The 23,901-nt window shown below is 42.8% G+C and overlaps 1 protein-coding gene across 2 annotated transcripts; it reads left to right on the top strand.

Moving 5' to 3' along the window:
* The first annotated feature begins 1,099 nt into the window (after positions 1–1,099).
* On the top strand, positions 1,100–21,872 carry XIAP (X-linked inhibitor of apoptosis). 2 transcript variants are annotated; one of them, XM_083722933.1, is made up of 8 exons: positions 1,100–1,667; positions 9,352–10,268; positions 11,390–11,489; positions 12,352–12,427; positions 16,642–16,675; positions 17,521–17,721; positions 19,277–19,934; positions 20,314–21,872. In XM_083722933.1, the coding sequence occupies exons 2-7, from the start codon at positions 9,386–9,388 to the stop codon at positions 19,468–19,470; spliced, it is 1,488 nt and encodes a 495-aa protein (XP_083579059.1). In that variant the 5' UTR covers positions 1,100–1,667; positions 9,352–9,385; the 3' UTR covers positions 19,471–19,934; positions 20,314–21,872. The 2 variants fall into 2 exon arrangements, with proteins under 2 accessions (XP_083579059.1, XP_083579060.1); XM_083722934.1 differs by having other exon boundaries at positions 1,658–1,946.
* The last annotated feature ends 2,029 nt before the right edge of the window (positions 21,873–23,901 follow it).

Raw genomic sequence — 23,901 nt, 5'->3', positions numbered from 1 at the left:
ACGGCTGCCTGCAATGCTTTGGGTCATGCAATAACATTTGAACCCTGTTCACCCAGACTGAGAGCGTAAATAGACAAATAAACCTGATTTCTTAAAACACTAGAGTCTCCACAGTGTCTTCTATTCTCCACACAGACCCTTGGGTGTTTGTGACCCCATGCGCTCTGGCCACTGCTTGGCAGAGAGAGGGAGCAGACACCTGGCTTTTGTAACAATATAAACAAACATACTCCAGAATGTAATCATTTGTTGATTACAAACCAGTTTATCATTTGGAACATTAATGAGCCTTTGAAGATGTTTGCCAGAAGCAGAGAACAATCCACATCATACATTTAAAGCACATTTTCTCTAGCTAAATGTGATCTGGCAGGTGGTTGTTACAGGGCCTTTTCAGTCAATTATGGCAGAAGTTTTCAACCTTTCTGGGTCCAAGGCTCCCTTGACCAACTACATTCACTCTGCAGCACTCCCATGGGGCTCAGGAGCCCAGCTATGTCACCCCTTGCCTGCAGAGCTGGCATCCTCTCACCCCTTTTTGAACACCCTCCCTTGCAGTGTTCCCTCAGCTTCCTCTCTCCTTGGGAGTCCTCTGGGCAGCTGCCGCCGCCCCTGGTCTCTGAGAAGCACCCCCCTTTCCAAAGGAGAGGTGTCTCTTCACACTGCCCCACAGCAGTGTTGCATAGCTGTCAACTTTTCCCTTTTCTTGCGAGGAATCCTATTCAGAATAAGAGAATTTCCCTTAAAAGGGGGAAAACGTTGACAGCTATGGTGTTGGAAGTTTTTTTGGCAAATATATGAATGTTGAAAGTAAAAAAATGTACATTCATTCATTCATTTACCACTTAACATGAGCAAAGCCAGGGGGTGCGGGGAGGCAGGTGTGTCCTCTAAATCAAGTAAATAATAAAAATACGGTACTTAACTAACCAAGGGCAAAACACTGCGGGGGCTTAAGGTCCCTCCACACAAATCCACTAAGTGACCTTGAGTGATGGAAAACACGATACGTGGGAGGGAAGAGTTCTGCCTGAGCATACATTTACTAATGTAGGGTTGTCATATTTCAGAAACCAGGACACCCCGAAAGTTGTTGATATTTTCGTAGGTAATATATATTTTTAGATCGCAGCCACAATTCTTTTATTGCCATTGCTTATGGCGACGTGCCTCCTTCCTTCATTTCCCTTTTTTCTCCTTTTTCATGGAAGTGCAGTCCGCAAACACACCAATAAACCAACATAGGCAAGCGGATCCTATATGACATCCTGCTCGATTTTGAGTCGCTGTCTGTTACAAAACAGCGCAGCGAACCGCCAACCAAGGCAGGGGATGGGGACCTGACTACAATTCCCATCACCGCTGGTCACTGGCGGCGCAGCGCTTGGGGACTGACGGGAATTGTAGTCCGCCCGTGGCCTCCACCGCATTTCCCCGCGGCTACGCTTCCTGCCCTGGCAACTGAGTCCCGCCAGGTGCCGCTCTTCCGCGAGGCGCTTCGCCCGGCATCGCGGCTCCTCGCCGAGGCCGCTGGGTGGCGCATCCCCCCGCGCCCGGCCGCTCTTCTGAGGAGACGAAGGGGAGCCGCCGCCATTTTCCCCGCCCCTCTCTGAGGCAGCTGACGGTTTCTCGAGTCACAGGAGCCGCTTGGCCTCGCGAGTCCAAAGGTAAGGCCTACGTTGCGGGGCCAGGCATGGCCTTCCTCGGCGAAACAGGCGGGGTGAAGCGCCCGAGGCTAGGGTCAGTGGCTAAGCGAGGAAAGGTGGCGAACCCCTAATTTCTGGAGCGGGGCCGCCAGAGCCGCACCTCTTGCTAGAATAAGCAAATGCAGAGGAGGTGGCCTTGGGGAAGACTCGAGAGGGAGTAACTTGGCCCACCCTCTCACGATTTCAGCCCCCTTTCAATAGGATTGGCGTGGGTAGGGCCGGCCCACCCCATGAAGGAAGGTGAGTCGGTTGCCTCAGGCAGCAGGATGCACAGGGGCGGCAGATTGCTATGTGGATCTTTATTCCCACCTTCCCACCCCGCCCCCGATGCAGATTATTGCTTGCCTATCAGGAAGGAGGGGCGTTTTGTGGTTCGCCTCATGTGCCAAAATGTCATGTACTGGCCCCGTGTGCGGGTGTCCCACACGCAACCCCCAATTTGGACAGTTCCCTCCTTGCTTCTCCACCTTACCCCACAGATCTGTGGGACTGTGAGTGTGTAACTCCACTTTTGCACTCCTGCAGCCTTTATCCTGTAAGACTTGAGTGTGTGCATATGTGGAGGGAGGAGAGTGTGCTATCTCGAGTACATCCCCCACCCCACCCTGCTACTTTCCTGGAAAAGGGTGTTATGAGAGCAGAGTAGCTGCAGTAATCTCTGGTTTTTTATTATTATTATTCCACAATTGCTTCCCTCATGCTGAAGATGACAGGTAGCTGGGTGGTGGCACTGCCACATGCATGTCGTGTTTTCTTTGGCTTCTGCTTCTTAGGTTGCTTGCTCGGTTTTGACACGTGGAATAAAAGCTGTGCAGGATAAAAGCAAGATGTTTCCTTGTAGTATGCAAAGAAACGGTGCCCCCTGGGAACCAAGATGGTTGGGTGTGGCTGCTGGACACACCTATACACATGACAAACTTCTGATGCTGAATTCTCCTTTGATAATGCAACCCGAATCCTTTTCTTCCTATAGTACAACAGGAATGTCGATTACCTGGCATGTAATTGCTCAGGTTTTTAAATAAGTTGTTTGGAAAATGCAGCTTAGCTAATTTTTCTTCACCACTCAGATTGCTCAGGTTTTTAAATAAGTTGTTTGGAAAATGCAGCTTAATTTTTCTTCACCACTCAAATCTGTCAAAGCATGGGAAAAAATAACTTCCATTCCTTTGCAGAGGGGTGGGGAACCTGTGACCAGCCATATGTTTTGTCGGCCCCAATCAGCATGGCCAGTGATCAGGAATGATAATGCTGGAGCATGACATGCTCCCATCACTCATCAGCTGATAGCTAGTGGGAGCATGCCTAGCTCCAGGTAGGAACAGGTTTACAACATTTGGGGCTTTTTAGCTTAGGAGAAAAGGCAACTAAGAGGGCACACAATGGAAGTTATAGAATTATGCATGGTGCAAAAAAGATTTTTTTCCTTGTCTCATAATACGAGGACCTGGGTCATCTGATGAAGCTTAATTGTAGAAGATTCAGGACAGACAGAAACACAGAATTGTAGAGTTGGAAGGGACCAAAAGGGCCATCTAGTCCAACTCCCTGCAATGCTGAAATCTTTTGCCCAACATGAACCTGTCATTAGGAGTCTCATGCTCTAGTGACTGAGCTATCTCTGTTCTTCTTCACACAGCTCTTAACCAGGAGTGGGGAACTGCTGACCTATGGGCCAGACTGGGCCTACAATACTGTTTTTCCCAAAGCACACCCATCTATGATGTCTGGTCTGCTGTGGGGTGGATAAATATAATATTTAAAAGGAACAATCCAGTGCTTAAAGTGAGCTGATAATTGTCTCTTTGCTTGGAGCAAGATGCAGTTCCATGGTGAGAGTGCACCTTGCTCCAGCAGCATTTTGTTAAGAGGAACTCCTACATGATGCTTCTCTACCCACACCCCCATGGGTGAGAGAAAGAAGCACTTTGCCAGCCCTATGCCATGTGCTTCCGAAAAGTGGCTATCAGGTCAAGTGCTTGGAAACTCCTCACAAGGGATTTTGACAGATGAGCCAGACAACCCACCTGTCAACAACCCACCTGTCAATAAGGTGATGCCATATTGATGTCATGTGATTGAGAGGTGGGTTGCGATTTTGAATCGAGGCCTAAGATACTTGACTCTTGTGACAACCGGCAACTGATGGGCATCGTACATCTTGTCAACCATGTGAAAGAATGAATAAAACAGCTGAAGTAATTGAGGTCGCTATTGGTGTATGCGATGTTAAATTTGATATATTGAGTGAAGGAAATAACTGGATGTCTCTGGTAATGCCCACCAATAACTTCTTTAGTATTTGAATGCTCTTTAAAATCACTCATCTGTAACATGTCCACCATGACCAAAGCTTTTAATTTGCTGAGAAATTATGCACACACAGCTGCAGAAAAGTAAAATGCATCAGTAAACAATTTTTGAACATTTTTTCCTGTGGATGGCACATTACTGCAATATTTGAAAGACACTAATGAAAAAGTAAGTGTAGTATGCTTTCTTAAAAATTTAAAACAGAGGTCAGGTGTGTATTTGTCTTTGCTCCTCTTTCTTCCAGAAATTTTGTAGACATAATGATTTCAGAAAAATCTTGTGCCATATTTGTGTTACTTGTGTAAACCAAATTATTTATTTATGTATAAAGTTTATCATTTGCTTTTCAGCTGCAAGTTGCCCAAGGCAGTGTCCAATTTATAAAACTAGAAAAGCTGGAACAATAAAGCCATTAAGCTAGCACCATTGACAGGGCTATTCTATGCATGTATACCCCGAAGGAAGTCCAGTTGTGTTTAATAGGACTTACTTACAGTTCCCATCATCCCTGACCATTGGTCTTGCTAACTAGGGATGATGGCAGTGATAGTCCAAAAAACAGCTGGAGACCCAGGTTTAGGAAACACCAGATTAAACTATTTAGGATCCCACATGTTTAATTAGTTAATTAATGTTTTAATTAGAAAAGTGCCCACAGATTAAGTCAGCACCTGTACTATCTAATTTCAATGCATATGCTAGCAAAAGCTACAGCTGCCGACGGCATTTTAGAAGAATTCAAAATATTTTTATTAGAAATTTGCAGGTTAGACCTATTTATGTTGATAACAAATATTGAGGTAAGCTACCTGAAGGCTAGAAGGAGCAATTATTAACCAAGAGCTCAGTCCTCTCAAAAATTCGTCCCATTAAAGTTGTTGGGATTCATTCCCACTAAGGGTGCAGGCTGAATATTTGGAAAGTTTTTGGAAACCATCTTGGCTTTTCCCACCTGGCCTGAGAGTGAAAGGCCCTGATTGACTCCAGCTACAAAAGCTGAGACTGCTGAAGAGGCCAAAGGCCATCTTGGTAGTCTCTTAAGTGCAGAACCAGGCCATCAAGCCCGAGCTTCCACAGCCGCCAGTCGCCATGAGCCACCATTGGCAGCATTAGCAGCAACAGCTGCAAATATGTTCTATACATATGATAATACTTTGTTCTCTTGTTAATTATGCTGTTTTAAATACACATTTCATATTTGACTTCCTTTAGTAATATTTTCTTTTGAAAAGTTTAAGGTAACTATGCGAGACTATTATTTGTAGACTTTAGTTCTGCATTTAATACTATTCTTCCACATAGACTGGTGCCCAAATTATTAGGCTTGCGACTTCCACCATGCTTGTGCAGGTGGATATTAGATTTTCTATCAAACCATTCCCAAAGGGTCAGGTTGGGTTCCCACGTCTCTGCAGATCTCATCACGAATACGGGGACGCCGCAGGGGGGCGTGTTGAGCCCACTTTTATATACACTCTGTACAGCTGACTGTGCCCCCAAATACCCCAGTAATAAGATCATAAAGTTCGCAGATGATACAGCGGTGGTTGGTTTAATCACGGCTGGAGAGAGGGAGGCGGCCTATAGGAAGGAAGTTGAGCAGTTGGGGGAGTGGTGCAGGAAAAACAACTTACTCCTTAACTTAAAGAAAACAAAGGAGATCATTGTGGACTTTAGGAAATGTAAATTGAATATTCAGCCACTTATTATTGAGGGGAAGTGTGTGGAACAGGTCTCGGTGTTTCGATTTCTGGGAATGGAGTTGAGAGACGACCTAACCTGGGGAGAAAACAGCAAAGACCTGATGAATAGAGCACAGCAGAGGTTATATTTTCTGAGAATCCTCTGGAAAAACAATCTCTCAAAGGACCTGTTGATGGCATTTTACCATTGCACTGTGGAGAGTGTATTAACTTATGGTCTGTGTGTGTGGTATGGGAGCTGCACGGCCAGGGAAAAAACAGTGCTGTCCAGGGTTGTGAAGACTGCAGAGAGAATAATTGGGTGCACTCTTCCCACCTTAGATCAAATCTATGCTGTCAGGTGCCATAAGAAAGCGGTAGAGATAGCGCAGGATAGTACGCACCCCGGAAATGATCTCTTTCAGCTTCTGCCTTCTGGAAGAAGGTATAGGGTTATTAAGGCCAGGACTAGCTGCCTGAGAAAGTTTCTACGCAAATGCAATTCTGGTTCTAAATGCAGCATAAGGGGTCTCTATAGTAAAGTGTATTTTAAAGTTAAAGTGGGGTTTCTGAGTTTTTAGGGGTTTTTGAATGCTTTATGTAGTTTTTCAATTTCATTGTTCTGCTTGGGACAATGACAATAAAGATATCGTATATCGTAATCCCCTCATTAGGTTTGCAAGTAAAAAAGCTATGATAGACTCAGTGTTTATTTTCAAATCTCATTATGCTAGTCCAGATTTAACATTCAAATAAATCATTTTAACAAATGTATTTAACAGCTGTTTAAAGATAACACAGTGAATGGTGTGTCAGAGCCTACCTTGAATTTATAGTTTCTGAATTAAGGCTTAACCAGAAGTGTCACATAAACCTAAGAAACTGTTAAGTTCTTGAAGAAGATCAGCCCTACACTGTAACAACAAGTGATTACTTGTTGGTGTTTTCTATTTCTTCAAGAGTGGGACAACATATATTTCTACTTCTGAGAAAGGCTTTTAGCAGTCAAGGAATCTCATCAGTTACCTAAGTACAGGTAACCCCCAATTTACGTGGGGGTTACATTTCAGTGAAATCACATATACAGTGGTACCTCGGTTTACGAACTTAATCCGTTCTGGAAGTCCATTCTTAAACCAAAGCCGTTCTTAAACTGAGGCGCGCTTTCCCTAATGAGGCTTCCCGCCGCTGGTGCCCTTCCACCATTCGGCTTCCGTTTGTAGACCGAGGTAAAGCTAACCAGAACACCTACTTCCGGTTCTGCGGGGTTCGTAAAACGAATAGTTCATTAACAGGGCTGTTCATAGACCGAGGTACCACTGAATTTGAAACACCATTGAAAAAGCCTGCATAGACCCAATTCTGCCTCTTTTTGTGACATTTTCAGTTCAGTTCTGGCATGATGCACGCAGTCACACACATACCAGACACACCTAAAACAGTTACTGCCTGTAGTCTCAACTACTCACTGAACGTTAAGGGTTCATTCACCACCTTACATTATGTTGGTATATGCCAGGCTTCCTCAGCTTTGGCCCTCCAGATGTTTTGAGACTACAGTTCCCATCATCCCTGACCACTTGTCCTGCTAGCTAGGGATCGTTGGAGTTGTAGGGGAAAAACATGTGGAGGGCCAAGGTTGAGGAAGCCTGGTATATGCTGTTATCTACAAGACATACCTTTCTACATTCTGCATAAAACAAACAAGTTAGTCCTTAGGGAAGTGAATCAACTCACACAAATCGGGCACATAGCTGTCAATTTTCAGATTTGAAAATAAGGGATCAGCAGCCTCAAAAATAAGGGATCAGCTGCCTCACCTGTCCTGGGGACAGTCTACGGGATATCTAACAATCCGGGATAGCAGCGGGAAACAGCGCTGGAATAAGGGAATTTCCCACCAAAAAAGGGAAGGTTGACAGCTATGATAGGGCATCAGGAGTGATACTTAGCTGCAAGCCCACCCCTTTACAATCTCTAAAATAGAAGGTAATAATGGAGACGTTTATAGGTTTGTTTTAAGGATTACAGCTGGATCTGAGGTAGCCAGTGTGGTACCCTCCAGAAGTTATTGAACTACAACTCTCATGATCCCTGGCTATTGACCATGATGGTGGCTGGTGTCAATGGGAGTTTGAGTCCAACATCTGGAGTCATCATGTCTACTTTAGATTTACATCATGATCCTTTTAGATTTGTCAGCAGCCTTTGACATGGTCGATCATGATCTTCTGGACCACCGCCTCACAGACGTGGGGATACAGAGCATAGCCCGTAACTGGTTGTGCTCTTTTATCTCTGGTCGGGGACAGAGGGTGGCACTAGGGAGGGAAATGTCGTCGCGCCACTCCTTGGTGTGTGGAGTGCCGCAGGGCGCAATTCTCTCCCCGATGCTTTTTAACATCTTTATGCGCCCCCTTGCCCAGATTATCCGGAGCTTTGGGCTGGGCTGTCACCAATATGCTGATGACACTCAGCTCTATCTGCTGATGGATGGCCACACCGACTCGGCCCCAAACACATTGACCAGATGCTTGGAAGCTGTGGCTGGATGGTTTCGTGGGAGCCGATTGAAACTAAATCCTTCGAAGACAGAGGTCCTATGGCTAGGTCGGGATGGCATGGGGATGAGGGACCAACTCCCTTCTCTTGCGGGGGCCCAATTAGTGCCATTGCCTTCCGTTAAGAGTTTGGGTGTAATCCTTGACGCCTCCCTTTCCATGGAGGCGCAGGTTACAGCAACAGCCAAGGCGACATTTTTCCACCTTCGCCGCATCAAGCAGTTGGTCCCTTACCTTTCCCGCCCTGACTTGGCCACAGTGATCCATGCGACGGTCATCTCCAGGCTTGACTACTGTAATTCGCTCTACGCGGGGCTGCCCTTGAAGCTGTCCCAGAAACTCCAGCGGGTACAGAATGCTGCAGCGAGGCTCCTCATGGGGTCTCTGCCATGGGAGCATATTCACCCAGTGCTTTTCAAGCTGCACTGGCTCCCGGTGGAGTACAGGGTCAGATTTAAGGTGCTGCTTTTGACCTTTAAAGCCCTTCACGGCCTAGGACCCTTGTACCTATGGGACCGCCTCTCCTGGTATGCCCCACGGAGAGCCTCAAGGTCCATAAATAGCAACACCCTAGTGGTCCCGGGCCCTAAGGAAGTTAGATTGGCTTCGACCAGAGCCAGGGCCTTTTCAACTCTGGCTCCGGCCTGGTGGAACGCTCTGCCTCATGAGACCAGGGCCTTGCAGGATCTGATTTCTTTCCGCAGGGCCTGTAAGACAGAGTTGTTCCGCCTGGCCTTTGGCTTGGAGCCAGTTTGATTCCCTCCCTCCCCCCCCTCTCTCTCTTTTCCCCCCTTCTTTTCCTTCTCCTCCTGCGATGAGGCTACATTTTAATATTTTAATGTTCCATTATTTTAATTGTTGTGTTTTATTTTTGTTTTTAAGTTTGTAATCATTCATCTTGTTTTTATTATTGCTTGTAAGCCGCTCTGAGCCCGGCCTTGGCTGGGGAGGGCGGGGTATAAATAAAAAATTATTATTATTATTATTGCTCTGAATATGAAGCACTTTTAACTCTCAAAAACCCATATAAAAGTTAAGTATTAAATTTCATACCTTTAGAATTCTAAACTTAAATGTGTTCTTATTTAGGAAAACGCTTGAAAACCCTTTTCTTGAAGGAGGGATGACATGTAATGGACCAGATAACTGTGAAGCTCATGCCACTCCAGAAGATGATCCTGACCAAGATCTTGCTAAAGAATGCTCCAGACTACAAACTTTTACCAATTTTCCAAGTCACTGCCCTATCTCCTCCTCAACCCTAGCCCAAGCTGGTTTCTTCTACACTGGAGAGGGAGACAAAGTAAAGTGTTTTAGTTGTCATGCAGTCATTGAAGGATGGCAAAATGGGGACTCGGCAGTTGGAAGACATAGAACTGTTTCTCCAAGCTGCAAGTTTATTAATGCCATTAAGATTCTGAAGAATGATACGCATTCTGTTTTCCCAAACTGTTCACACAGAACTGAAATCAGCCTTGCAGCTGACTCTCCCCAGCCCCCTGTTGATCCATCCTCTGATCTCTATGCAGATTATCTTTTGAGAAGTGGGCAAGTAGTAGATCTCTCTGGTTCTCTGTACCCCAGAAATCCTGCCATGTGTAGTGAAGAAGCCAGGCTGAGATCTTTTCACAACTGGCCCTCCCATACTCTTATCACTCCGAAAGAGCTGGCCCATGCTGGACTCTATTACACTGGCACTGGTGATGAAGTTGAATGTTTCTGCTGTGGAGGAAAACTGAAAAACTGGGAACCTTCTGATCGTGCTTGGTCAGAGCACAGACGCCACTTCCCTAGGTGTTTTTTTGTCCTCGGCCACGATGTGGGAAATGTTGGAAGTGTTTCAAATCAATCAGGTGATACCAGCCTGGATAGAAGTGACATACATAATGCTGACTTTCCCCAAACTCCATCTATGGCAGATTATGAGAACCGAATCAAGACATTTGCAACATGGAGGTATTTGGTTAGCAAGGAGCAACTTGCCCAAGCAGGCTTTTATAGCCTAGGTAAGCTGAATACAGAGCTTCAAAGTTTGTATTGCTATCCCTCAAGGGGGAAAACGACATTATATGATTAGTAGTGCCTAACATGGTTTCAATGAGCTCTTAATAAAATTAGCAAAATGACGGAATTAAAAGCAGTGGCCTTTTTCAGTTCTCTTACTGTTTTTTAGAGCACCAAGTTTGACTAACTCTTGTTAACGTGTTAACACTAGTGTGTAATTCTAAATTTGGTACTTTTTAAATAATTCAAACAACTGAGTCACTGTTTTTGTTTTTTGTGCTAAATAATCTTCAAATGAAATATTTGTTCAAGCGCATAATTATTATTATGTCCTTTGCATTGGAGAGGATATACTTTTCATGTACCGTATTTGATTTAGTGCAGATTCTTTTTCTTCCAACTTACTTAAAATTCACCCCATCCCAAGAACTTGGGATAGTTAAAAATATGTTAATGACAGAAATTTACAGTTGGCCTGTGCTTAGAAACCAAAAGTCAATTTGAATGTAAAAGTCTTACGCTGCATAGGAGAATTTAATAGGCTACCTTAAATGATGTGGTGGGACATAAATATGGACATGCTGGTTTTCAGTGATGCACAGTTCATTTGTGCTGAACTTTGGTTCCGCCCCAGAAAAATGTGAATATCTGTATGTTAATTTGTGTTGCCTAGAAAAGTGTTGCCTAGCCACTTGAAAATAAAATAGGGGGTTCTAAGAGAAAAGATAAGGAATGATAGATAAGTTTCCTTTTAAAATACAGCTTTTCTACCTCAACCTACCTGCTGCAATGGGTGCATATGTGTCTTGGGGCACACACTAGTTCATCTGAGACAGTTGAGAGGCATGATCAGCAGCACCCCATGTAAACTGAATGTGCACTCCAGACACTCCAGAGTCTGCAGCGCAAGCATGCTAGACAGATTAATGTGGAAGGTGAAGGTGAAAAGGCCTGAAAACAGTTTATTTAATTAGGGCAAAACTTGCCCCCATTTTGGATAATTTTCTCCAGGACTGCTCACCTGGCACCTGGCATAATAAGCTTTCATTCCATTCAAAGAAATATTTGCAGAGGCAGATTTTATTAAGAGCTTATACATGAATATATTCCTACTTCTCCACAGGTAATGGTGATAACGTTGCATGCTTTCACTGTGGTGGTGGATTACAGGAGTGGAAGACAGATGAAGATCCTTGGGAGCAGCATGCAAAATGGTTTCCTGGGTGAGGCACTTCATTTCTCCCTACGTGTATTATCTGTTATCTGTGCTAGTGTCTATATATACATACTGTACATTGTATACTTATGTTAATAAGTACTCTTCACGTGGTTCCATTCCATTTTCAGGAGACTCTGCAAATGTAGATTACCTATTTGTAAAGTGGTCTGTGATGTTGGAATTTAAATCAGCTGCTCTGTGACCTCCTTTGCAAGCTTCTCACTAATCTATTCTTTAATATTTCCCTTAACATTTTATTTTTGGGAGGGGTGCGGAGACATTCCAGACAGCAGCCTGGTAGGAAAGGGAGGCCATCTCAGAAAGAGTTGTTCTGTCTGTCAGCTCGGAGGCAAAGTTATGTGGGAAATGCAGTTGGGAGAAATTGGATCTCTAGGGCTTCTGAATCCTGGGCAAGTTTTGGTGATTGCTCTCTGCACTGTCCCTTTCCCTATGATGGAATGGAAACAGACCAACAGAGACCTCACTGTTTATGTTGGTAAACAGGATCTGTGATTGATGCTCCCAAAGCCTCTTCTTTCTGGGGAAACGGTGAAAAGAGAGCTGTACTGTTAGCAAGCAAATTAAAAGATGGAATATAACATGGTAGGACGGGAGCTTGTTTGTTGTTTCCAGATCAGTCACTCATTGCACCTGTCAATGATTTAAAGCAGTAATTTGGTTTTTAACTTCCATGTAATATGATCAGTGTACATTTTAAGAAATTATGTCAACTTCCACTTCCATAACATATTAAGAACATTTTTTCATAGGCTACTGTGTTCTTCCAGATTCACTATAAATGCATTCTTCCATGTGACTGTTTTAGGTAATATCAATTTTATTTAATTCAAATATTTTCCATCTAGGTGCAAATACCTGGTAGAAGAAAAGGGGCAAGACTTTGTGAATAACATTCATTTAACACCACAACAGGATTCTACAGTAAGTGTGTGTCTTTTCCACTCTCCCTACCCTCCTGCCCCCAGGAACCATGCTTTCTGGATACCTCCATTGAAAATCTATTTTAAGATAAATGTAATTTTGAACTATAAATTCACTGAACCAGTCAAATGAATAAAAGGGCTTTGGTTACTATCTTGCCATCTTTCTCCAGCTGCCTATGTGTGAACAGATGGTGCTTCCATATGTTGCTATAAAGGTTAATTACTATATGCTGCGTTCAAGTTACTTACTTATTTACTTATTTATTTATTTATTTATTTATTTTTATTATTATTATTTAGTTGGTTTCTTTTGCCAAAAAACAACTGAAAGTGATTTGCCACCAGAAAAACAAATAAACAAAAATCCACATAGATAAATGAAATGAAAAGAAAAAACCATCCCTATAAAAATTAAAAATGCTGTTTCAGTGTGAGATTCCAGGGGTTCCAGGTGCTTACCCAGGGTTTGTGCGCCATTTGGGAATGAGGCAAAGTGGAGACTGGAATCTTTAGGAACTGACAACACCTCCAACTTCCACCTCCATGTCCTTAGTCTTGCTCAGCTGCTGCTTCTGTTGCTGCTGTTGTTGCTGCTTCTGGTGGTGGTTCCTGTCAGGCAGTGGCAGTGGCAGTGGCAGTGGAAGCAAGATGATGATGATGATGATGATGGGGAAAACATGGATAGTAAATGAGCATAAGACTCCATTTAGAACTATTGGTCCAGAATACATGCTGTTCTCAGCAGAGTAATTTACTTGCTCAAATTTTTTTTTAAAAAAAATGGGCTTGTATAAATCGCAATACTACTTTAAAATTATTGTTTTTAGGGCTTCAATGTAATATTGCTAGACTACGATTATCTATGAACGTACAAAATTATTAAAAATAGCACTGGTCGTTCCTTCAGCCTGAAGATTACAATTTACAGATTGACAAATGGGGCTGCATCCAATATAGCCAGACTTTGAGTAGACCACTGAAATTAATGGACATGACTAGCATAGTCCATTAATGGACATGACTAGCATAGTCCATTAATTTCAGTAGGCATTCCCTGAGTAGAACACAACCAATAGTCTATTTCATGTACCTCTACCCCCTTGGGTTGAATACAAATGTGCCCTTCTACATGCAGAAATTACCTCCTGATCACACCTTGCTTTGGATCACATCCACGCCACCTAGTGACTTCCATGGCAACACTAAGGCTCTCCCAGTTTGTTTTGGGCCCCACTCAACAAGCAGGCCACACGCTGGATCTGATCTTTGGTGCTGGCATAGATGTGATCATTCTCCCCTCTGTGGAAGTGCCATGGTCTGATCACTACGCTCTGAAAGCCAAGATTGACTTCCTGCTCCTCCCCTGCTTGGGTAGATCCTGATAGATTCCGTCAGGCCTTGCGGGACCCTGTTCCTCCTGGCGACTCATTAGATGACCTTGTCGAGGACTGGAATAACCGGCTCTTGGCGGCCATTGATGAGATCACGCTTAAGCGCCCTCTGTGGCCCCGTCGAAACCGAGCCCCTTGGTTTACTGAGGAGCTTCAGAAAATGAAGCGAGATCTCAGACGGCTAGAGCAAGTATGGCGACGGACTCATGACGGAGCTTCAAGAACGTCTTATAGGATGCTTATGAAAGCCTATGAGATGGCTATGACAACTGCTAAGAAATCTTACTTCGCAGCTTCCATTGCATCTGCTAGCTCTCGCCCGGCACAACTTTTTAGAATAATGTCCTTAGGAAGACAGCCAAATTTAAGCACAAATTCGACCCACAGCTGTGAGGCATTTGCAAGCTTTTTTGTGGAGAAAGTCCTGCTGTTCCGCCGTGACCTCCCTGCCAATTTAGATACAGTGATAGAACTGGAGGCCCCTTGACTGTCTTCAGGTCCAGTGTTGGACCATTTCGATCGGATACTCCCTGCTGATGTGGATAGATTCCTCCAAGCTGGTAGGCCCACCACCTGCCTCCTTGATCCGTGCCCATCTTGGCTGACTAGGGCGTGCCCAGATGTTGTTCGGAACCTCCTGGTTGAAATTATCAATTTGTCCCTTGGCACATGGACATTCCCAGGGGAGCTGAAGGAAGCAGCGGTGTGTCCACTCTTAAAGAAAAATTCACTAGATCCTTTAGACCTATCCAATTACCGCCCAGTTTCAAATCTTCCATATCTGGGTAAGGTAATTGAGAGAGTGGTTGCTGAACAGCTTGGTAGGTTTCTGGAGGAAACATCGGCTTTAGATCCATTTCAGTCCGGGTTCTGTCCTGGTTTCAGGACCGAGATGGCTCTGGTTGCCCTAACATGATCTCTGTAGACAACTGGATTAAGGCTGGTTGGGAATGCTGATTCTTTTAGATTTGTCAGCAGTCCTTGACATGGTTGATCATGATCTTCTGGACCACCACCTCTCCAACGTGGGGATACAGGGCATAGCCCGTAAATGACTGTGCTCTTTTATCTCTGGTCAGGGACAGAGGGTGTCACTAGAGAGGGAGATGTCATCGCACCAGTCCTTGGTGTGTGGAGTGCCACAGGGCGCAATCCTCTCCCCAATGCTTTTTAACATCTTCATGCGTCCCCTTGCCCAGATTGTCCAGAGCTTTGGGCTGGGTTATCACCAATATGCTGATGACACTCAGCTATATCTGCTGATGGATGGCCACACCAACTCGGCCCCGGACACAATGACCAGATGCTTGGAAGCTGTGGCTAGATAGTTTCGTGGGAGCCCATTGAAACTAAATCCTTCGAAGGCAGAGGTCCTCTGGCTGGGTCGGGATGGTATGGGGATGACGGACCAACTTCCTTCTCTTGCGGGGGCCCAATTAGTGCCATTGCCTTCCGTTAAGAGTTTGGGTGTAATCCTTGATGCCACCCTTTCCATGGAGGCGCAGGTTACAGCAACAGCCAAGGCAACATTTTTCCACCTTCGACTCATCATGCAGTTGGTCCCTTACCTTTCCCGCCCCGACCTGGCCACTGTGATCCATGCGACCGTTACATCCAGGCTTGACTACTGTAATTCACTACTGTAATTCACAGGGGCTGCCCTTGAAGCTTTCCCAGAAACTCCAGCGGGTTCAGAATGATGCAGTGAGGCTCCTCACGGGGTCTCTGCCATGGGAGCATATTCACCCAGTGCTTTTCCAGCTGCACTGGCTCCTGGTGGAGTACAGGGTCAGAGTTAAGGTGCTGGTTTTGACCTTTAAAGCCCTTCACGGCCTAGGACCCTCGTACCTACGGGACCGCCTCTCCCGGTATGCCCCACGGAGGACCTTAAGGTCCATAAATAGCAACACTCTAGAGGTCCCGGGCCCTAAGGAAGTTAGATTAGCCTCATCCAGAGCCAGGACTTTTTCAACATTGGCTCCAGCCTGGTGGAACGCTCTGTCTCATGAGACTAGAGCCCTGCAGGATCTGATTTCTTTCCGCAGGGCCTGTAAGAAAGAGTTGTTCCGCCTGGCCTTTGCTTGGAGTCAATTTGATTCCCTCCCCCCTTTTTTTCCTTTCTCCTCCTGTGATGAGGCTGCATTTTAATTGTTTTAATGTTTTAATGTTGTATTTTAATCTTGTTTTTAAGTTGTATTCATTCAACTCGTTTTTATTATTGGTTGTTAGCTGCCCTGAGCCCGGTCTTGGCTGAGGACAGCAGGGTATAAATAATAATAATAATTATTATTATTATTATTATTATTATTATTATTATTAAATCCACCCTTGGTGCAATCCACCCTTCGCCACTGTTTTTTTTTTTTTATAAAAAAAAACACACTACCATTTGGCCCCTCCCTGAACCATTCCCAAACACAGTAACTTCTCAGAGGGAGAGGTGATTTCACTCTCAGTACTGAGTCCTGTAATAGTCATTCCTCCTGATCACTGTGTGACTTCCTTGCCTAACAATAGATGTAGTTGGTACTTGAATTTGCTTATTTCTCTTTCTTTCGTACCACATGTCTTAGATTGTAAGGCATTATTTTAAAACATTGAGTGCTTTGGTGGTAAGGTTGATTTAAATGTAGCAAGTAAATGGGGGGGTATTGTGTTTGTAACTGTGATCTTTGGATGAAGGGTGGTACAGAAATTTAATAAATAATAATAATAGTAATAAACTGCTCTAGCACAAGATTTTACAGAACAACACCAGCAGTTGTTTTCTGTTCTGCTCACAGTTCATTACATCCTTTCTAATGTCAGTGTTTCTGTTTAGATAGAGGAAGCAGAGAAGTTTTCACATTTTACAGGTATGGATACAATTGTTTGTAACTGTCCTGCTTAGTTTGTAACTCAGTAAGCCTAACAACGGTCACCAGATCTTCAGTAAACTAAACTTCCTGTATTTGTTTGTGCTCTTCCTCTCCTTGGATTTGTAAGGGAGATGGCAAAACCACAATCAACATTACCTTAAAAATCTGGTTGAAGCATAGAAAGATTCTCCTCCTTGAAGAGAGACTTTACATTCCTGCAATGGAGTCTTCTCTAGTCCCAAAGGAAATCTCAGATCCATGTTGCAGGCAAGGAACACTTGATGAAGAGGGAGGGCAGGTAGAGGCAATGAATGAGTCTTGCTCAAGTTTAAGCAGAAGATAATAGAGAGGAGCCAGCTCCTGTGTGAGTTCCTGGGAATAATACATCTGGAAAAAATAGCATAGGGCAGCCTCAGAATTTGAGTCTGAAAAGATGAACGAAATTGGGATGTGATGTGCACCTAGCAGAAGGAAAATTTAGCAGATAGCCTCACCCTGAGCTTGAAAAGTCTTTCCAGCAAAGGATTTGGACCTGAGTGTCCTCACATAAAAAAAAGCATAGATCGTATAGTTCTTGGGCCAGCCTGACTCATGTCAACTAAGTGTCATGCCACAGGACTAGAGCTCAGCCATTAGGGCACTCTAGGAGCTCTACCTGCACTTCAGGAAACTTTATCATTCCACTTTTAATCTTACATGTATCTGAACAATGATAAGTTGTACTATAAACCATGTTTTCCATTAAGTATTTTAAAGTAATTCAGTATATCAGGATACCTGCTGTATTGTTATCTCAGTTAATTTCCTTGCTTTGATTATATTTTCATCTCCTGGTTTTGCAGATGAGGAACTTTTACAGAACCAGCTGGTACAGAATGCAATGCACATGGGGTTCAGCCTGGATGAAATTAGGAGCACTGTGGAAAGGAAATGCCATCTGTCCACAGAGGGCTACAGATCTATTGAGACATTGGTCACTGACTTAATCAGTGCCCAAAGAGATAATAACCCTAGTGCATCCTGGGAAAGCACCTTGCAAAAAGGTGAGCACAGTATATGTCCAAAGCATATATGGGAGTTGAGAACAAGAAAAGTTGCTCTGGGTGGAATATATTTTTGCTGGAGGGCAGAGTGTTTGCTCATGGATACACGTAGTGGGGTTTTGGTGAACAGAATTTTGGGCAGCAGCACCCTTCCAACATTTTATTACACATTACTCCATTGACTGACTACTTTGACAGCTGTTTCCTATCTCTTTTTTGGTATGCTCTTGGTGTTCACTGATTTATCATTTTTAAAATACTTGTCCTGCTATTCCATTTAACATTCCTTCTGATGTTGGTCTAGGAAGACCCAGCTGCTCAGTATGTTGTTTAGAAGTTTGCTGGGGGTCAAGATTTAATTTTAGAGATGCATTACTTTTGCTGCTATTATGCATTTTGATTTTTTATTGTTAGACCTTGTGTATTACTTGAGGATTGCTTGATTTTATTGTATATTTATCGAGATGTTTTTATCAGTTCATTGTTTTTGATATATGTATGATATGTAACTGTTGGAGAATTATACATTTATGTTGTTTATTTTTTGCTGTTGTAAGCCACCTTAGTTTGACTATGGAAAGATGACATACAAATTGGTGATCAGTTGAATAATTCCCCTAACCTTTTGGTAATCTTTGGATAATTTTCCTTTGTTTCTACAAACATGATGGTAATCAAATATTGTTACCACTTTTGCTTTATAGTTTAAAACAAAATTTATTCATTTATTTTAAAAAACATAAATTGGCAGGTGTACAAAACATTTTGTATGCCAAATTACTTTGCATAGTCTCCAAAGAGTTAGGCTGGTAGTTTTATCCTCATAATGTGGAGGTAAATTAGTTGTTGCTTTGTTTATTTAATGTACCTTTCACTCAGTCTTCCAGAGAATTTTCAGGGTGACTTCTAAACATAGAATCAAACAATAGCTAAGGCTGCAATCCTAATTCCATTTACCTGGGAGTAAGCCCCGCTGAATTCAATTGGAGTTCCTTCTGAATAGACATGATAAGATCGTGCTGTAAATTAGCAATCTCAGTGAAAAGAACAAGGAAATGGGCAATGAAAAAAGCTCTCAATTGGACTGTAGCGACAAAACACAAAATTATTGTTTGCTGAAAGGTTGGTCAAAAAACAGTTGACCTGGTGCTATGTTATTTTCCCTTTATACAGGAGTCTGTCCTCCACTGATCTAAAAGCCAACTGGCTCTCTGTTCTTTTTGTTAAAGAAGTGAGAAAAAGTGATTTAGGAACAGTTTATTGTCAGCAGTTCAAAACTTAAACTGAGGATGACTACTCTAGTAAAATTCCAATGGAATTTTAATAGACATCCCAAAAATAGGAAAGGCAATATACTGGGGACAGAGGCTAGAAAACCTGGTAAATGAGGACAGTTGCAGCTCATTAAAGGTTCACAACTTGCACTCTTGGCCAATATGCCACATCAGCTTAATTTAAGTTGTCAGCTGTCTATTTTTTTATCAATAGTTGTCATACTTGTTTAAGGAGGGAAAACATTTCAAGAATTTTTTATAACTTTCTGTTTCCTTCTTAGATCTCAGTGCTGAAGAGAAATTAAGAAGTTTGCAGGAAGAAAAGCTTTGCAAAATCTGTATGGATAAAACTATATCAGTAGTCCTCATTCCTTGTGGACATCTTGTTGCTTGTAAGGACTGTGCTGAAGCGGTTGACAAATGTCCTTTGTGTTGCACAGTTATTACAAAAAGGCAGAAGGTATATATGTATTAATAAAAGCATCATACTATGCAACTGGAAAACTCCTACCATTACAGAAATAGATTGACTGCATATGCAGTGTTAATATATAAATGGTTTTAAAGGAAATTAAGCTTAAATTGAATGCACTGATTTACTCTATGAATTATATAGCTGCTAAATTGTGTCTACTTTGACTCACTTTAGTCCTGATGGCCTGACCCCGAGAGCCACAATGTATGTAGAGGCATCAGAAAGCTGGTATATAGAAGAATCAGAAAGATGGTATATAGGGCAATATTTAGTTATGTCACCCACCACCACCTGCAGTCTGAAGGGATGCAGCTCAAGCAGAAGCTTACTTCCCCAGTAAGGTCTAGGTTAGAGTTGCCCTGAGGTCCAGCCAAAGTTTTGTCCCATGAATGGCAAAGTGTTTGAAGAATGTTTCACACCAGGGCAGAGAGAATTGGTAGATCGACATTATTTTATATCGCTTAGTGACGAGGGCCTGCTCGCCATAAGAAATAAATCAGCCTCACACCAATGATATATTGAATAGGCCTAGCCAGCAACAACTGAGCTGAACTGAGCTGAACAGAACTGATCAGGCCCTGAGCATGCTCAAACTGCTGCAGCCTAGCATTTTATTATTTCACAGAACATTGTATCAACTCAACAGTAAAAGACAATGCCATATAAGGAAAATCACACCACTATCAGGGCAGGCTGTGTAGACCAATCACAGGCCAGCATGGGGTGTCCACGCGCTGATCATGCTTAACACAGCCTGCCCTGTCAAAAGGTCATGCTGTAGTACGTTTCTACCCGTGCGCCCATTTTCCCTATAGGTAAACCAACCATATTCCCACAGCTTAGGATGCAGTGGCAAGCTGATTGCACTTCATGTGTCTTTGTCATAGAAATGGAAAGCACATTATATCTCTACAACATTCAGTTTTCATAATGCATGTACATAAATGATTTATGTTGTTGCTTTATGTCTAGACATTTTAGGATGTTTGGGGAGTTTCAGAACAATAGCTTTTTGTTGGTGTTTTTAACTCTAATGACTCTTTAGTCTCCAGTTGAGAGTTGAATTGCTGATGGGGAACCTCTCCTATATGTCAGAAGGCTTATTCCAGTGATTTGAAGGAAATAGCTGAAAATTAATCCTATTTTGTACAATTTGTATTTCAAAATATTTACATCTACTAGTGTTAAATGTCAGGTGGTTATGTTTCCCCTTCCACCAGCTCACTTATTATATTTGTTACTGGTGTCTCTTTCTTGTTGACTTTGCAAATGGATTTGTTGAATTTTGCCATTCTGTAGATCTCTATATATCATGCTGCTTACTACCATGGTTAGATCTGCATGAACACTAACTGAAAATATATGTGACACCTTACATGCATAAATCTATGTGATTTGGGCTTTTTCCATTAAACTGCAACATTACAGCTGCATTTCTGCCTAAGTTCTGTATTTGGAAATGCTGTTGACTTTATTGGGAGTTACAAAAGAATTAAATACAATTAAATCAATATTTGGGCTTGATTTAAAACACTGTTAGGACCATTCCCTTAAGTTGCTAGAAGGAGCAGCATGGTGACACAGATAAGTCTCTGAGCCCCAGGGCTGGCAGCAAGTTTTTGTAGTAGCTGTAGGGCACCATGCCCTGCTGCTCTGTGGAACTGCATTGTGGAACAGGCTTTAAATGTATTTGGTAGTTGATCTGAAAACAATCCAAAGGATGAATACCTCCAAGATGTGCAATAATCAAACAGGCTTTTGTATAACATTTGGTTTTCCACTTAATTTAGAGTTATCTACAAGTCACATGTTTTAATATGATTCACATTGGTTAAGCTCAGTCAACCTAATGCTGTTGTTTATTGTAGTTTGTGTAAGAGCACACAGCCTATCAACATTAATTAATACTGTGCAGCAGCACTGCTAGTTAAATTATACCCTTCATTGGTAATTTATCCATCCTGATGGTTATATCTTTGTAGCTTTCATTCTTATCCATTTGTGTTTGCATCATAATGAGAATATGATCTGTATCCAAAAGGGATATCCACAGCATTTATTCACCCTCTCCACTTCTTTCACTTTGTTTTAAAATATATATATTAATTTTATTACAATTGATAGCAGCTTTAAACTATGTATATTTTGTCGAAAATATTGAAACACACTTATGCAAACAAATAGGTTTGGAATCTAACTGTATAATGAGTTTTGATTGTAAATATTGTTGATCTATAACTATAAAATAATGGTTCACCACCATCTGGATTGAGTGGAGCAAATATATGCCAATGTCTTGACAGGTGATATATTTTTTTAAAAGTAGTATAATCATGTAATATAATCTTAGTACTATTTTGCAGTTCAACTCTGACGATTTTTAATAAAGTGATTTTATATTATATATTGAAATTTATTTCTCACATTCATAAGGGACACCACAAATAAGTCCGACTCCTGTCTTTTCTCTTCCCCTTCTTATTCTTTGGATACAGTAGAGTTGAGAATATTAGTGCTTCAGTTGGAGTTACCATCTCACTTCCCATCAAAGAATTCATACAGGGGAGAACCACATCAATGCTTGGAATGTGGAAGGAGCTTCAGCTTAAAGCAAAGTCTCACTAGGCATGAAATAATTCATGATGGAATGAAACTATAAAAGCAGTGATTGCTAGCAGTCACTGAATCAGAGACGCCTGTGCTACAAGGTGTGAATCTACACCCATACGTGTTTCCAGCACTCTTGTATATCCCTAGGCACACTCCTAACAGGTTTAGAATCTTACTGGAGTTAAAACATGCATCCATTATAAATATGTGTTTCTGTTGTTATCCTTATGCCCCATAAATATGTTGCACACACCAGAACAGGTATCTTCAGCCTTGTCAGACCCAGGACCCACTGTTAGCCCAAACATGCATTTGGGGACCCATTTCTTAATCTTCTACCATATATTTGTATACTGGTAGTGCTCCTCTTGCACCGCACCTTGATTATACCCTTTTATCAGATTGTGACCCACTGGTCGCAACTGGTCCCAACCCACCAGTTGAAGACCACTGCCCCAGAGGAATAAAGAAAGATTGCTTTATCATAATAAATGGAAGTGACAGCATATACAGCTGCTGTTTTCAGGCAGCAAGCTTACAATAAAAGTCGGTAGCAAATCGGGCAGCATGCACACCTTGACCATGAGGGTAAAAAGAATCCCTGTACTATCCTAAAGAAAGATGTGGAATGGGTATATCAGTCCTAAAGAAAGCAGAACCTGTTAGGGATCAGAGGTCTGTACCTTTGGTCTGGAGTTCCGCTCTTCTCAGTAGCGTCAACCTGCAAGACTACAGCATCCCTCTCAGCCCTTTGGTCCATGTCCAGCAAGGCATGAAGCAGGGAATTCCACTGGAGCTTTGAACTACCCAACCATTGAGAATTGGAGATTTAAGTATTATTTGGAGCCAACGTATCCTTATGGGGAAGGGATGCGTGAGGGTTATAACAGCTTTATTTTTTAGTATCATTGTTTGTTTCCTACAAGTTCCTGTATGTTTACTATTTTGAAGTTGAAAGGAGATGACCCTGGTGAGAAATGACTCGTTGGTTATATTATATTTCTCCTGTTTCATGAGTTTACCATTGGAGGAAGATTATGTAGTCTGTGGAGAATGCCATTCTTTCCCACAGGAGGTGATAATTTTTGCTGGTAACACAGGAGGTTTACATTAAGCTTTAGGAGGTCAGGATATTTACCCATATATTCCAGAACACATCACAAGTTACAATTTCTAGCGTTGGTTCATGTCACGATAGCCATACATTACTCAGAAATACGCCCCACTGAATTCAGTAGAGATTGCTTACATGCTAGTATGACTAGGGTTGCAGCTTGAATAGGCTAGTCTTATCAGTGTCACACAGAACTTTTAACAAGTTACCCCATCTGTTTCTAGAGCAATGGGAAATTATTTCCCCAAGGATCCAGTTTATTCATTCCTTCGACATCTTTCCAGCCATGACAGGCACTGTAACTTTCCCAGTGGTTTGACTTTACCCCCAAAGGTGCACTCATCCATTGTCTCCTGAGAAAGACTGATGCCAACCAGTGACAGTAAAAACAACACAGCCCCAGCCCTTTCATTAAAAACATTCAGGTTCCCAAAAAGCTGTTGGAACAAGAAAGTCTGCTGGCAGAAGGACAATAAGGAGAAAGGGATACGGGTGGCGCTGTGGGTAAAACCTCAGCGCCTAGGACTTGCCGATCATATGGTCGGCGGTTCAAATCCCCGCGGCGGGGTGCGCTCCCGTTGTTCGGTCCCAGCGCCTGCCAACCTAGCAGTTCGAAAGCACCTCCGGGTGCAAGTAGATAAATAGGGACCGCTTACCAGCGGGAAGGTAAACGGCGTTCCATGTGCTGCACTGGCTCGCCAGATGCA

This window comes from Podarcis gaigeae (assembly GCF_964106915.1).
Source record: "Podarcis gaigeae genome assembly, chromosome: Z".
Classification (NCBI taxonomy): domain Eukaryota; kingdom Metazoa; phylum Chordata; class Lepidosauria; order Squamata; family Lacertidae; genus Podarcis; species Podarcis gaigeae.
Note: the sequence above shows the minus strand (reverse complement) of the source record. Positions and strands in the feature narration are given on the sequence as shown.

Coding starts and splice junctions, on each gene's coding strand:
- XIAP (XM_083722933.1), top strand. CDS start 9,386: ATGACATGTAATGGACCAGATAACTGTGAAGCTCATGCCACTCCAGAA. Junction 10,269..11,389: donor AGCAGGCTTTTATAGCCTAG/GTAAGCTGAATA, acceptor ACTTCTCCACAG/GTAATGGTGATAACGTTGCA. Junction 17,722..19,276: donor GGAAAGCACCTTGCAAAAAG/GTGAGCACAGTA, acceptor TTTCCTTCTTAG/ATCTCAGTGCTGAAGAGAAA.